The 15,079-nt window shown below is 43.8% G+C and overlaps 1 protein-coding gene across 8 annotated transcripts in view; it reads left to right on the top strand.

The window, feature by feature from the left end:
- The window catches only part of cep295 (centrosomal protein 295), a 142,690-nt gene that overhangs the window by 88,093 nt on the left and 39,518 nt on the right, over positions 1 to 15,079 (top strand). For 7 of the 8 annotated variants that reach the window (XR_011935156.1, XM_072476437.1, XM_072476436.1 and 4 more), the window contains 3 exons: positions 3,007 to 3,151; positions 5,785 to 6,018; positions 7,334 to 7,491. Coding sequence is in view for 7 of the 8 variants with exons in the window: in XM_072476437.1 (XP_072332538.1) it covers positions 3,007 to 3,151; positions 5,785 to 6,018; positions 7,334 to 7,491 (537 nt within the window). In the remaining variant the exon portion in view is untranslated. The remainder of the gene's footprint in view (positions 1 to 3,006; positions 3,152 to 5,784; positions 6,019 to 7,333; positions 7,492 to 15,079) is intronic. The other variant, XM_072476438.1, reaches the window with a different exon arrangement.

Genomic DNA, 15,079 nt, shown 5'->3' with positions numbered 1-15,079 from the left:
AAATACTGTGGCTCCAAGAGCAGGGCAAAGGCTTGCAATCCTTGGGCAGGTGATGGTGTAGTGAGTGGTATTGTCACTGGACTTGTAATCCAGAGACCGAGGGTAATGCTCTGGGGCCCTGGTTTGAATCCCACCATGGCAGCTGGTGAAATTTGAATTCAATAAAAATCTGGAATTAAATGTCTAATGATGACTATGAAATTGTTGTAAAAACCCATCTGATTTACTAATGTCCTTCAGGGAAGGAAATCTGCAGTCCTTACCCGGTCTGGCCTACTTGTGACTCCAGGTCCACACAGCGATGCTGTTGACTCTTAACTTGTCCCTCTGAAATGGCCTAGCAAGCCACTCCGTTCAAGGGCACTAGGGATGGACTGCAGATGTTGCCCCAGCCTGCGACACCCACATCCCAAAAACGAATATTTTAAAAAGCCTGTGAAGAGCAACTCTCCAAAACCTGTCCCATGATCTACAAGGCATGAGTCAGAAGTGTAATGGAATACCCTCCACTTGCCTGGATGAGTGCACTCCCAACAACCCTGAAGAAGCTTGGCACCATTCCAGACAAAACAACTCAGTTGCTTGGCACCCCTTCCACAAACATTGACTCCCCCAGCATCAACCTACAGAAATAGCAGTGTTACGATCTACAAAATGCACTCTGGGAACTTGCTGTTGCTCTTTAGGCAATACCCTCCAAAACCATAATCACTACCATCTCGAAGAATGAGGCCGGTAGATAGCTAGGAACACCACCACCACCTGGAGATTCCCCTCCAAGTCGCTCAGCATCTTGTCTTGGGAATATATCACAGTTTCTTCACTGTTACTGGGTAAAAATCCTGAAACTCCCTCCCTAACAGGGTTATTGGGAATGAAACCAGAAGAATTACTCACCACTCGGGTATGCGTCAAATGGATTATTACGTTAGCGGTGAGCAGTCCACTCAACATCCCATGCACCTGTCCACTGGACATAAGACATGTTGGCTGGACCCAAATTCCATAGCAACTATTGGTTGCTCAGCAGCGCAGGGCTGCGCAGTCCGCTCAACAACAGATGAAGGCCTCCCTTATCAGCTGTCCTTGGGTTCTCTGGATACCTATAGTCTGGACTACCTTATCTGCATCTCTGTGTTACAAGCCGCTTTCCGAAAGGGCAACTGCTGATCATGATTCTCTTTCAGAATAAGCCTTTTCAGTGTCAGTCCGTGGGAACTAAGGATTTACATATGTGGCCAAGCTAGTTGGCTAAAAACCCCATGATGCCTCACAACCTGTTATGTTTGTTTGGAAGCAGGATTTAGGATTGTGTGTTGCATATATTGGTTGTGTATATTTATGTATTGTGTGTGTATATATAATTATACATACATTGGTATGCATCTATCACTATTATATATTGGTGTGTAGCCATATATTTGCACTGGTATACGCGCATATATATTGCAGGTGTCTCTGCCCTGGGCCCATGCCTACAACAGCACTGTAGGTGTACCTACTCCTCCGGGACAGTAACAGTTCAAGAAGGCAGCTCACCACCACTTTTTCAAGGCAGCTCGGGATGGGCAATAAATGCTGGCCTCGCCAGCAACAGCCACATCCCGTGATTGAATTTTTAAAAAACTGCTGTAGCCAATGTCCTTGGCAAGAAAAGTTCAATGCATATGGAAGTCCAACCGATTACATTATAAAATAATATATGTCTGGCAGATGACAAATACGAGTATACATAAATCATGTGTACTCAAATATTCAGCTTGACATCAGCATTTAACGGTGTACTTTTCCAATATTGTTATTATTAACATGCCTGTGTAATTCCTCATTTAGTTATTTGCCACTTAAGCATGACTATCTGGGTAGTTTGGATTTTCGGATATTAACAATACCAAATGAAGCGGTGAAGAATTATGCAGACTCAAAATGTTGACGTTCTCTCTCTACAAATGCAGTCAGACCCACTGAGATTTTCTGTTTTTATTACTGAAAGAAGCAGCACTGTAGAGATGCTAAATTAAAGAATTTAAAGACAGCTTAATGTGCAGCTTTAAGCTCAGTAACAAAGCATGTAAGCTTTCTGTCTGCTGAATAATCAGTTCAAAGTTAAATTTTAATGTTTCCAGTATCACAATTCATAGAGTCATGGAATCCATATAGTGGGGAAGGAGGCCATTCAGTCTATCGGGTCTGCACCGACCTTCCAAAAGCACCTTACCCAGGCCTATGCCCCCGCCCTATCGCTGTAACCCCATATAACCTTTTGAACACTAAGTGGCAAGTTAGCATGGCCAGTCCACCTAACCACATCTTTGGACTGTGGGAGAAAACCGAAGCACACGGAGGAAACACATGCAGGCATGGGGAGATTGTGCAAGCTCCACACGAGTTCCGACCTAAAATCTGAATCAAACCTGGGTTCCTAGAGCTGTGATGCAGAAGTGCTGACCACTGTGCCACCTGACTGATGTTGACTATTCAATGGCCTTTATAAGTTTGTCCGTGGAAATGGTTAAATATGAGTAACTTGTCTGTCATTTTAACTGCATCCTAGAACATCTTGCAGTTTGCATCCCAGAGCAACTCTATTTGTTGTAGTTGAGGTTAATTATCAAGCACCAGGAAAAGAATCCAGTGCCATTCCATGCTCAAGATGGGAAACCTCATGTTGTTGCACCATTCTAGGTTGGCCGCTAATTCCAGTCTGATGTCTGCTCCAATTGCAGTTCCAGGATATACAATGGTCATCTCTGTAATTATGGAGTGTCTGAAATGTGATATACTTAAAATGTCTGACCTTCCTAAGGCTGTTTCAGCAATTATTGATGCAGCTGATAAACATTTTGTTTCCATTGAACTTATTGCTTAAGAGTATTTGGAACTAAACTATTCTGAGCTGTACAACAACTGTACAGGGGGATGTCCCCCTTTTTCAATGTTCTGATAGTGTTTTAAATTCTGTTGTTAGATTTCACTATTTATATAGAAAAACTTTACACACTGTAGGTATTATTTCCTTACTCTTGGTCCAGTAATGCATTTGGATTTAATGCTCAAACATCCCCTGAGGCCGATCAAATATCTTCCACAACACTGTCCACTGGGAGTTTACCTTCAAATGAACATATAGATGTTGGTCCCATGAGTTCAGGTTTGTAATTTTCATTTCTGTTTATATTATTGCCTGGTGACACTTCTGCGAATATTTTTCTGTAATACCGGTGCTATGTAAATGCAAATTGATGGACAAATTTAAATGTGTATTTAGTACTCCACTCTGTAATCAAACTTCAGTATTCATATGACGAAGGGAAGATGTGAAGACAGAATTAGTATTTTTGATGGCTGCCTTTGTTGCCAGTGCGTGTGCAGTTCTAGTAGAAACATAGAAAATAGGAGCAGGAGCAGGCCAATTGGACCTTCGAGCATGCTCTGCCATTCATCATGGATGATCATCCAACTCTGTAAACTGTGTTTCCCCCCCCCCCCCCCCCCCCCCGGCATAACCTTTGAACCCTTCAGCTCCAAGAGCTATTTCTAACTCCATCCTGAAAACTGCTTTCTGTGGTAGCAAATTACACAGGCTCATCACTCTCTGGATGAAGAAATTTCTCCTTATCTCAGTCCTAAATGGTTTACCCCGTATCCTTAGACTCTGACCCCTGGTTCTGGATTCCACTGCCAAAGTCCAAATGAACCACATCCACTGGTTGTCCCTTGTCAACTCTATTAGTTACATCCTCAAAGAATTTCAGCAGATTTATCAAGCTTGATTTCCCTTTCGTAAATCTGTGCTGACTCTGTCCGATCTTGCCACTGTTTTCCAAGTGCTCTGCTATTAAATCTTCTACAATGGATCTAGCATTTTCCCCACAATTGATGTCAGGCTGACTGGTCTATAATTCCCTGTTTTTTTTCTCCCCCCCCCCCTTTGAAATAGTGAAATTACATTAGCTACCATCCAATCTGTAGGAACTGTTCCAGAGTAGAGAGAATCTTGGAAAATGACCACCAAAGCATTCACTTTTTCTAGGGCCACTTCCTTAAGTACTCTGGGATTTAGATTATCAGGCCCTGAGGATTTATTGACCTTCAATCCCATCAATTTCCACAACACCATTTCCATACTAATGCAGCTTTCTGTTAATTCCTCTCTCCCACTAAACCCTGTGTTGCCCAGCATTTCTGGAACATTATTTGTGTCCTCTTTTTGTGAAGACCAAACCGAAGTATGTATTTAGTTGGTCAGCCATTTCTCCCCATTATAAATTCCCGATTCTGACTTTAAATTAGCTACATTTGTCTTCATCAATCTTTTTCTCTTCACATAGCTGTAGAAGCTCATCCAGTCAGTTTTTATGTTTTCCCCCAAGCTCACTTTCATACTCTATTTTCCTTTTCTTAATCAATCCCTTAGTCTGCCTTTGCTGAATTCTAAAGTGCTCCCAAACCTCAGGTCTGCTGTTTTTTGTCCTGGCCAATTTGCATGCCTCTTCCTTGCCCTGGTTTGTAGATTATCAGGCCCTGGGGATTTACTCCAATACTAAAATTTCCCTTGTAAGCCATGATTTCTCCAGCTTTCCCATTTTATTTTTGCACCAGACTGGAATGAACAATCGTTGCAGGTCACGCATATGCTCTTTGAATATTTACAATTGCCTATCCACCGTCATACCTTTAAGTAACCCAATCCATCATAGCCAACTTGAGCTGCATGCCACGTAATTTCCTCAATTAAGGCTCAGGACCCTAGTTTCGGTATTGACAATGTCACTCTCCATCTTGATCATATTGTGGTCACATAATATAATTTTGCCCCAAGGAGCCTCGCACCGCTAGATTGCTAGTTATTAGTGTCTTACTCTGTTACGCCATTGCAAGTGACAAGAGTGGACAGCAGCCAGGAGCAAAACTAGCTGAATTTAGGCGGCATGTTTTTCAGCACGCTGTGTTTGGTTGGCTATGTTTGAGTACATTTTTAAATGTTGATGTTTTAGAGGAAATAGAGAAAAACTTCTAAAGATAGGAGTGTTCTCAAAGTAGGTGGAGTTTTAAGACCCAGATTCATATCCAGTGATTTAATTAGTACCGGGTGACGGATATTATGGGAGGATTCTGTATATAAACTCTAGGATGTTTGGAGCTGGAGTTAGTGACATTCTCTGACTAGGTAAAATACTCCATTGTCACCAAAGAAAACTCCCAGCAGGCTTTGTAAACAGGGTCACTCATTTTAGCTGGTGAACTGTTAAGTTCCCATATAAAGTGGACGAGGTCTTTGACCATCTGTAAATTTTAATTCCTGCCTGTGTGAAGCATCTTTTTGTACCCCACCTGAACTATTCACTCCAGTCACAACATTAATTTCCCTGTTTCTTGGCTTTATCCTTTGCCAGGGTCTCCCTGCCCGACATACTGCCCAGACGGGATGAGCTGAGATGTTTGCAGGCAGGCTGAGATCGAGTTGGGTTGATTTGTGCCTATGCAGTGGATCAAATTCTCCGAAATTTATATCAGCTCTGGATCCCTGTTACATGTCTCACTGGTCAGGAAATCCAAACAGTTAATGCAAGTGCAAAGGACACTGGCAGGCTGGGTGCAGCAGATGTCTACGCATGTACGCACCCGTGTCCATGTGCAAATTGGAATTGGTGGCCATCTTGCTTTGGGGTGATTTTTTAAAACCCTTTTTCGCCTTCAGCTGTAGCTATTGTAATGCGGAGCGTTGTAGTACAAATTCTGCAATGAATAATGCACCTATTCACATTGCTTTTTTCCTAATAGGTGATTATCCCTCTGTCATTCATGACGTTACTAGCGAACAATTGACTGCTACATCATCTGTTTGTACACCAAGTTCACTGTCTTCATTTCCTGCAAACCTGGATACAGTTGACATGATTTACTGTTCCCCCAAGTTAGAGGAATATATTCCTACTGGAAGCAGAATTCAGCAGGTAATAGAGAAGTACACTAGAAATCTAAACCAGTTACTGGATTCAAGTGAAAGGTACCAAGGCAAGTCATTTTCATTTTTCTAAAACAGTCATAAAAAAATAAACACCAGGAAATGTAATGTTACCCAAAGTTTATCCATATCTAACTTTTAGTTTTTTTGTTGAACACCTGTACTTTTCTGCCTGTAATACTGTACTTGGAAGATTATTCTAAATATTTTCACTCAGACTAAGTGTCATTTAATACCAATTTAAATTCAAAGTTTAGGGTTTGCTTTATTTACTTTACTTACAAGTAGCACTCCAGGTTTGCCCTCCATATACATTTACCCAATCATTCCTCCTGGCTCATTTCGTTTCTCTAAGCAATCTATTTTGTTGCTCTAGCTTGTGACCTCTCTGATGCTTTTTGTGACGCAGTAACCAGAATAGAGCTCAGTATTTCACATGGAGGTCTAGTCGATGCATTGTTAAGCCCAGGATACACTGGGCCATACTTTCTATGGTTCTCGATGTTTATCCCAGGATTCTCTTTGATAATTGCTTTGTCATTGTCCAGATGATGAAATTTGATGAGTCTTCCATTACTCTCAGATCCAACATATGATACTTTGCGTTTTTCAGTCGTACACTAATCAATTTGATGCCCACTACAACACCTGTCTCAGTCATCACACCATTTTCCTTTTGTACTTCGAGCAACTTGCAAAGCAAAATATTATCATCATTGAAAAGATAGATCTAACAGGCATCATTCTTTGGTCTGCAATTTTTGGGTCGTTATGCCTATAATGTAAGATGGGACTAACGAAAGCAATGCACAATGTTTTTTTTGTCAGGACTGCTACCACAACATAATGCAGAATGCAGTTCATTGCACTCCACAGTCGAGGTGTTTTCGAACAGAAAGGAAACATATAATCTAAACTAGGAAAAATATGCTGCATTACCATCCATTTGTTCGCAACTTTCTTACCGCCCTTTTCCCTGCCACCAATAATACCTCACCTGAAGGCCTTTTTGTGGATTTTCTGGATGTGTTCTGACCATATGTGAGCCTGCAACATAAGTATTCCATGTTATTCCAATCCAGCAGTCACTTAATGTGCATGTATATTGTGAAGGATCTACTTTATTCCCCACTTTTCCACCCCACACTTTATGGTGGGGCGTTCTCAATCTTTATGGATTACCTGATCATTTGATAAATTTACTGAGCCAAAAAGGAGCCTGGTTTAATTTTTAGTGAACTTTTTGCACTCATATTCACTTCTATGATGGTTAATTTTTTTTTAGTACTGCACTTGCTTTGCAAGTCATGTTGCTGTATTTCAGTTGTACCTATAAGCATGCTTAATTTTCCCCATTTATTTCAGACTCTACAACTGATCATACCGTTTCAGACCAAGGAGTCACTAATTTCTCTCTGCAACTGCAGTCCTCCCAACAGAATACTGATGGAGAATTCCAGCCTTTGGAGTCCAGACCCGATTTCAGCATTTCTGATTCTTCATTATCTCCAACTTCCAGCAAGGTGCTATGATAACATTTGATTTTAATGCAAAGTTATTGATGTTAATGTATGCAGATAGTTTTTTGTAGTCAAACCAAAATAAATGTTTAAAAATTGTTAAAGAAAACCAATTGGATTCTAAAGATTTAATTTTTAAAAAATAAATCTGGAATACCCAATTCTTTTTTCCAATTAAGGGGCAATGTAGCGTGGCCAATCCACCTATCCTGCGCATCTTTGGGTTGTGGGGGCAAAACCCACGCAGACATGGGGAGAACGTGCAAACTCCACATGGACAGTGACCCAGGACCGGGATTCGAACCCTGGTCCTAGGTATCATAGGCAGCAATGCTAACTACTATGCCACCATGCTGCCCACTCTAAAGATTTAATCTAACAGCAGCCTTATCTTCAAAGTTATGTGTAAAGAGATGGACATATCGGTTACCATTTTAAAAAGTATAGATTTAGTGTTAATGAGATACTGGATGCTGAATGTTTTTTTTTCAGAAATGCTCCAAGTTAATTACAATTGATAAAATATCACTAAAGTGTTCCATGTGCCAGCAAAAGCCACCCGAAAGGTAGAGAATCTAATCTGTTTCAAGATATTCTAATTTTAATCCTTTGAATTAATGTCAAAAGTGTGGGGGCACAGAGTCGTCAAGAGAAGAGTACAGTGTTAAAGGTGCTACGGTTGGGAATTCTGTGCTGAGTGAGGCCTTTTGTAACCTCCAATACTTGAGGCAGTGAATATTTAACTTTTTTGCCCACTGTTTACTGCAAGTTAATGTGTAAAAAAGGAACAAAAACCTGCAGCATACAGAGTTGCACCTAAATAATTTAGACCAAAATATGACAGCAGGTTGTGTGTGGACTGCCATCTGTGTTTACCCTTCAGGAAGGTTTTGCTGTCCATGACTAGTAAATATCTCCACTTCAAATCTTTGTGACTTGGCAGTCATTGGGCTAAATCTAGGATATTTGTGAATCCAATAAAGTGCCAATTTCTGTTTCTAGAACCTGCGCAATGCATCAATACACCGTCTCAAAATTTTACAGGATGCTGGCAATTAACATGCCTTGGCCTTCACTGTCCAATTAGGAGTAGCAGATGGTAATGTGGTGGATGCAGCATAGCCTACTTCAAAGGTGCAAGGAGCTGTCACTATGTCACAATTAGAGTGCTGGGAAGGTTAATCAGCAGGTACCCAATGGAGGACCAATAATTATCTGAAGCAACGGAAAATACTTTTGTAGTTGCATTAGGAAAAATAAGGTGACCAACAGCACTGTGTTCCTTTAAAACGTATAATGGTAATTTCAATGAAAATAGGGAAATGGTAGGCATGCTGAATAATTACTTTGCTCTAGTATTTATAGTGGAGGAAGAAGTCAGCCTGCCAAACAACGTGCCCTTTTATTGAATCAGGGACAGGATTTCAACACAATTAATGCAAACTACAGAACTGTCAGCTTGACATTAATAGTAGGAAAACTGATGGAGGCCACAATACGGGATGAGATAATACTAGACAGTCAAAATGGCTGTGTCAAGGGCAGGTCATGTCTGACAAATTTAATTGAGTTCTTTGACGAGGTGACGCAAGCAGTGGATGAAGGTAGTGCCATGGACATTGTACGTTTGGTCTTTCAGAAAGCATTTGATACAGTGCCACATGGCAGATTGGTTAGCAAATTAAACATGTTTTGGATTGATGGGTCCTTGGCAGCATGGATTAGAAGTTGGCTAAGAGATAGGAAACAGAGGGTATGTACAGATGGGCATTTCTCAGACTGGCCATGGGTTAAAAGTGGTGCACCCCAGGGCTCAGTGTTGGGACCCTTGCTTTTTCTGATTTATATAAAAGATTTTGAAGAGTATGTCGAGGGCAAAATCTCTAAATTTGCAAATGATGCTAAGCTTGGGAATTGTGACGATGACGCTGAGCGACTTCAGAGGGACATTTGACAAGTTGGCCAAATGGACAGACACCTGGCAGATGAACTTCAATGCAGCGAAATGTGAGGTCGTGCATTTTGGTAGAAGAAACATGGAGAGACAAACAGTTCAGTGGTAAAAATTAGAGAGGAGTACAGGAGCAGAGGGGCCTCGGGGGTTGCAAGTGCATAATTCTCTGAAGGTAGCCAGGCAAGTTGAAGTAGTTGTTAAGATGGCGCATAGCATCCGTGGGTTTATAAATCGAGACATAGAGTATAAAAGCAAGGAAGTGATGCTACACCTCTACAAATCATTGGTCAGACCACATTTGGAGCATTGTGTTCAATTCTGGGCACTTTACTTAAGCAAGGATGTTAAAGCCCTGGGGAGAGTGCAGAGGAGGTTTACGAGAATGATAGCAGGAATGAGGAATTTTAGATACATGGAAAGATTGGAGAAATTAGATTTGTTGTCCTTGGAGCAGAGGAGATTAAGAAGTGACCTTATTGATCCCGTACCAGCCTCCCCGAACAGGCGCTGGAATGTGGCGACTAAGGGCTTTTCACGGTAACTTCATTTGAAGCCTACTTGAAATGAAAATCGCTTATTGTCACAAGTAGGCTTCAAATGAAGTTACTGTGAAAAGCCCCTAGTCGCCACATTCCGGCGCCTGTTCGGGGAGGCTGTTACGGGAATCGAACCGTGCTGCTGGCCTGCCTTGGTCTGCTTTCAAAGCCAGCGATTTAGCCCTGTGCTAAACTACTTGTGACAATAAGCGATTTTCATTTCAGGTGTTCAAATTTCTGAACAATTTTGACAGGTTAAAGGAGGATATTCTGTTTCCACTAGTTGGTATGTCAGTGACTAGGGGGTCACAATTTCAAGATGGTCAACAAGAGAGCTCTGAGTGAGATGAGATGAGATGGAATGTGCTGCCTGGGAGAGTGGTGGAGGTGGATTCTATAGGAGATTTCAAAAGAGAGTTGGATATATATTTGAATGTGATGAATTTAGAGAGCTGGGGAATGGAACTAACTAGGTTTCTCCTTTTGGGAGTCAGTGCAGACACAATGGGCCGAATGGCCTCCTGTGCTGTAAATAACAAACAAGATATCTTCTTCAAATCCTCAGGATCACATGGTTCCATCCCAGGGCTTTATAAGGTGACCGCAGATGCCCCAACTATAATTTTCTAAAATTGTCTTGATTCAGCAACCATTCTTTTTGATTAGTAAATTGCACATGACGATCGGCTATTCAGAAAAGGTGAGAGAAGAAAACCATAGAATCGTAGGCCAGTTAGACCAACGTCTGTCGTTATAACTTTTAAAAAAATAAACACCGCTGTAAATACGTGATCATTTAAGGGGACTGACTGATTTGTTGCTGTGTTGATTAGAGAGAACAATGATTGTGGTTAATTCTGGGCACTTCTCAAATGCTTCAAGAAGAATATATTGACCGTGGGTGTGGAGTGCAGCATTGATTTACTAAAATGATACCTTCGATCATTGAAGCTCCAAGGACCATTGAAAATGAAGCTCGACAGCTGCATTTCCATAGACCCCGTTGTTGTTTCTTCAATCCCCATTTAAATGTCTGGACTGCACATTCTGCTAGCCCATTTGAGGAAGTATGATATGGCATGGTCTGGATGTGCTGAATTCCAATAGGCTGCATAAACACAGCAAACTCTTCACTGATGAAAAAAGTACCATTATCTGTCACCGGTACCTTTGGGATCCCATGGATGCAGCAAGATCTCCTGAGCTTCTCGATTGTGGCCCAGCACATTGTGGAAGCCATCCTGCACACCTCCAGCTACTTGGAGTTGGCTCCACGATTACTAGTAACATGGACCCTATTAAAGGTCCTGCAAAATCTGCGTGGAGGTGAATCCATGGGCGACCCGACCATTCCCAAGGGTGGAGAGGAGCCGCTGACAGAAGTTTCTGAAATTCCCGGCACGCCAGTTTCTTACAACTCTCTCTTTGTCCCATCGATACCCGACCACCAAACATAGTTCAAGGCCAACATTTTCATCTTCTATGCCACCAGATGGCCAGCATGCAAGCCCTGTAACAGGGTCTTCCTGACCCTGCAGGGGAATGAAGAGACCTGGAAGGACTTTCGTTTTGCCACCATCGAGTAGCATAAGGCAAAGCTTCTTCAACGCCGGGTCCTGCTGTGTTCACACACGCACACAAGCATCCCTCACTGGTAAGGCGTCCATAAAATTCAACATCGCAATAGCCTCATCTGCAGCAGGCAGGGACGGGGCATTCGCGGGCAAAGGCAGACGGCTGAGGGCGTCTCCATGGTCAATCCTGGTACCCGGGCGGTGTTGGAAATTTTATTCTGAAGTGGCAAGCAGGAGCACCCAATGTTGGATTCTGGCTGCCGCAATTGGTGGGATGCTCATGTCTTTCTGGAAGAGACCGAGCAGCGGTTTGTGGTCAGTCATGATAACAAAATATCGTCCATGTATGTACTGATGGGATTTCTTAATTCCAAAGATCACAGTCAGACCATCCTTCTCCATCTGTGCATAGCGGTGCTCGGCATCCACCAGGTCCTCGAAGGGAACACAATGGGACGTTCCATTCCGTCGTCACACTCTTGGGTCAACACTTCTGATGCCATAAGGAACAGCATCACACATTAAAATCAGGGGCCTAAACAGACCAGTGTGTCAGGAGTTACTTTGAAGAAGGACTTCTCTTCATAGCCGCGAATGCCTCATCCTGAGAAGCGCCCCAGCAACAATTCTGGTCCATTCGCAACAATAGATGCAGCGGAGGCCAGGTTGGTGATAAATTTGCCATAATAATTAACTAGGCCCAAAAAGTGACCAGAGATTAGTGGGGACCCCCTTAATAGCACCACTTTAGCCTCAACTGGGTGCAGCCCATAACTGTCCACCGGGTAACCGAGGTAGGTCACTGCTTTGGCATGGGAAAGTCACTTACTGCGCTTCAGTCTGGTGCCCACATGGGCAAAACAGTGGAAAACTCCTTGGAGGTCCACCATGTGTTCCTGCTTCGTGGAGCCGGTATTAAAGAGCATCATCCAAATAGACGGCCACATTCGGCAGGCCGTGCAAGATGTTTTCCATAACACGCTGAAATATCGTGGGGGCCAATGGAATTCCAAGTGGAAGGCGAGTGCAATTTACTAATCAAAAAGAAGGTTGCTGAATCAAGACAATTTTAGAAAATCGCTTTTAAACCTTGCTCATAATGAGCCCCAGGTGGTTGGCCTCTGTCCTCTACCTGGGGAGCTCGCACTGCTGAAGTCCCACCAGGAGAACAATGATTGTTTCGCCATGGTTCTGTGGGGGTTATGATAGGGACCAAAAAGGAGATATTTTAGTGGATGCACAGGGCTGGCTGAGATGCTAAGTGACTACTTTGCTTCTGTCTTCATTGGAGAAATGGATGTTGCCAATCTAGCTGTAAAGTAGGAGGCAGTAGCAATATTGGATCAGATAATGAGAGTAGCAATAAAGAAGGTACTTAACAGGTTGGCAGTCCTCCACGTGTATGTGTATTGTGGTTTGGGTAGGATGTGCCCTTTCTTATTCAGTGAAGTCAATGTGGGAAATTTGGCTGAACACCTTCTCGTCCAGATCTTGTACATTGCATCCATCCCTGACGGTACAAACCTATGATTAGCATAAATTGGCGATGGTAAACTGGTTCCAAACTCTTAAAGGTGCCACTAGCACCGGGCCCTTCGAGAGCCTGCCTGGGGAGAACGGAAGAGGGGCCATAACCAGCGCCCTTAGCCACGACCCTACACAAGAGGCCTCCTCCATCCATCCCCACCCCTGATCTAGCTCCTCAAACTATCTTTGCACTTTACCAATGTTCACAGCCCATTAATAGAGCAACAGGTTTGGTGGTGCCAACCCACCAGATTGTCACCCTTTCTGCAGGAAGGCTCTTATAATCCTGGGAGGCTTTCCCGCCCAAGCAAAGGCAGCGATTGATCTGTCAAGCCTAGCGAAAAAAGATTTGGGAGGAAGATCGGAAGAATTTGGAACACAATTAGAAACCTTGGCAAAACATTAATTTTGACCGTATGTACTTTCCCCGCCTAGGATAGCAGGAGGGCATCCCACTTGATCCCCATTCACTTCCTCCAGCAGACCGGCCAAGTCCAGTTTATGTAACAGTGTCCAATCAAGTGCCACTTTAATCCCTAAATACCTAAACTTCATCTTGACTAGCTTAAAAGGCAGCCTCCCCAAATCTGTCCTCTTCCCCAGGGAATTCACTGGGAAGATTGCGCTCTTGCTCATAATCAATTTGTACCTTGAGAAGGATCTGAATTTTTTCAACAGATCCATATTTCCTCTCATACCTGTGAGAGGATTAGAGATGTACAACAACAAAACGTAATGGGACACCCTATGTTCCTCTGACTTACAAACATTTACTAACCATCCTCCCACATCAAATAGGCTCCCACTCCCAATGCAGAAAACCCAATCAACCTAAACCCATTGCCTCACCCAACAAACAAAACAGAAACCATTCCCACCCAAGCATCCAGTCGCAGCCAGACCCCCACTTTGCTTTTGTTATCGTGACTCACACGGCGCGTCGTTTCAATGCCGTTGCCGCTTCATCGGCCGGCCCACTTGGGATGCTCCACCTCCGATGGGTCGAGTTCCCGACGGCTTGGGCTACGTGGCGTCCCAGCAGTCGGGAAACTGGCATGCTGGCTGTGGGCAGTGTCTAGCGCTGCCACACTCGTCCGGGATCCATGCTGCTGGCCTGGAGGACTTCTGCTAGGGCTGGGGGGACTGATGAGGGGTGGACTGTGAGACGCGGTTGGCGGGTTAAGGTTCGAGCACGGCTGGCGCCATGTTTTACGGCGCGACCGATGCATGTCGTCTGCCCTCCGCATGTGCGTTCCGGGGCCCAGCTGTTTTCGGCGCGATCCACGGGAGTTTCATGCGGCGCCGGTGCTAGCCCTTTACATGTACCGGAATCGGTGAGGGGTTCGTGCTGGTTTTCCTGTCGCGAACTTCCAGCGGATTCTCTGTTCGCACCGGCACTTAGCCTCAGAAACGGAGAATCCAGCCCATGGTCCTTGTTTTTAAACGTGACCCACAAGAAGAGCTGGGTGCACCATTCCAAATCGCACCTTATTTTTGTAAAGGGCTTCCTTGGCCTTGTTGAACCCAGCTCGTCGCTTTGCCAATTCTGCCTCGATGTCCTAGTAAATTCAAATATGGTGCCCTTCCCAATAGCTTTCCCTCGTGGCCTTCGCCCACTTCAAGATCCGCTCTTTATCGAGAAATCTGTGAAGGCAGACTACGACTGCCCGGGGTGGATCCACAAATTTTGTCATAGTGACCAGTGGGCCCGATCCACCCGGGAGGGGTAACACAGATCCCCGCCCTGCCAACTTCCCAAACACCTTCACCACAAATCCTATGGCATTTATGCCTTCGGATCCCCTCTGGTAGCCCGACAATCCGCAGATTTTGGCACCTGGGCCTGGTCTCTTAGCCTTCAGCCTTGGCTCTTAAAACCTTTTGGGTCTCCGCCATCAACAAAAGCTCAACCTCTTAAGAGGAAAATCTGTCACTATGTTCCAAGGCCATTTTTTCCATCTCACGGATCTTCACGCCTTGTGCCTCCATCCACTGCTCTA

This window comes from Scyliorhinus torazame, chromosome 15 (genome assembly GCF_047496885.1).
Source record: "Scyliorhinus torazame isolate Kashiwa2021f chromosome 15, sScyTor2.1, whole genome shotgun sequence".
Classification (NCBI taxonomy): domain Eukaryota; kingdom Metazoa; phylum Chordata; class Chondrichthyes; order Carcharhiniformes; family Scyliorhinidae; genus Scyliorhinus; species Scyliorhinus torazame.
This window is presented reverse-complemented; position numbering and strand designations above follow the sequence as displayed.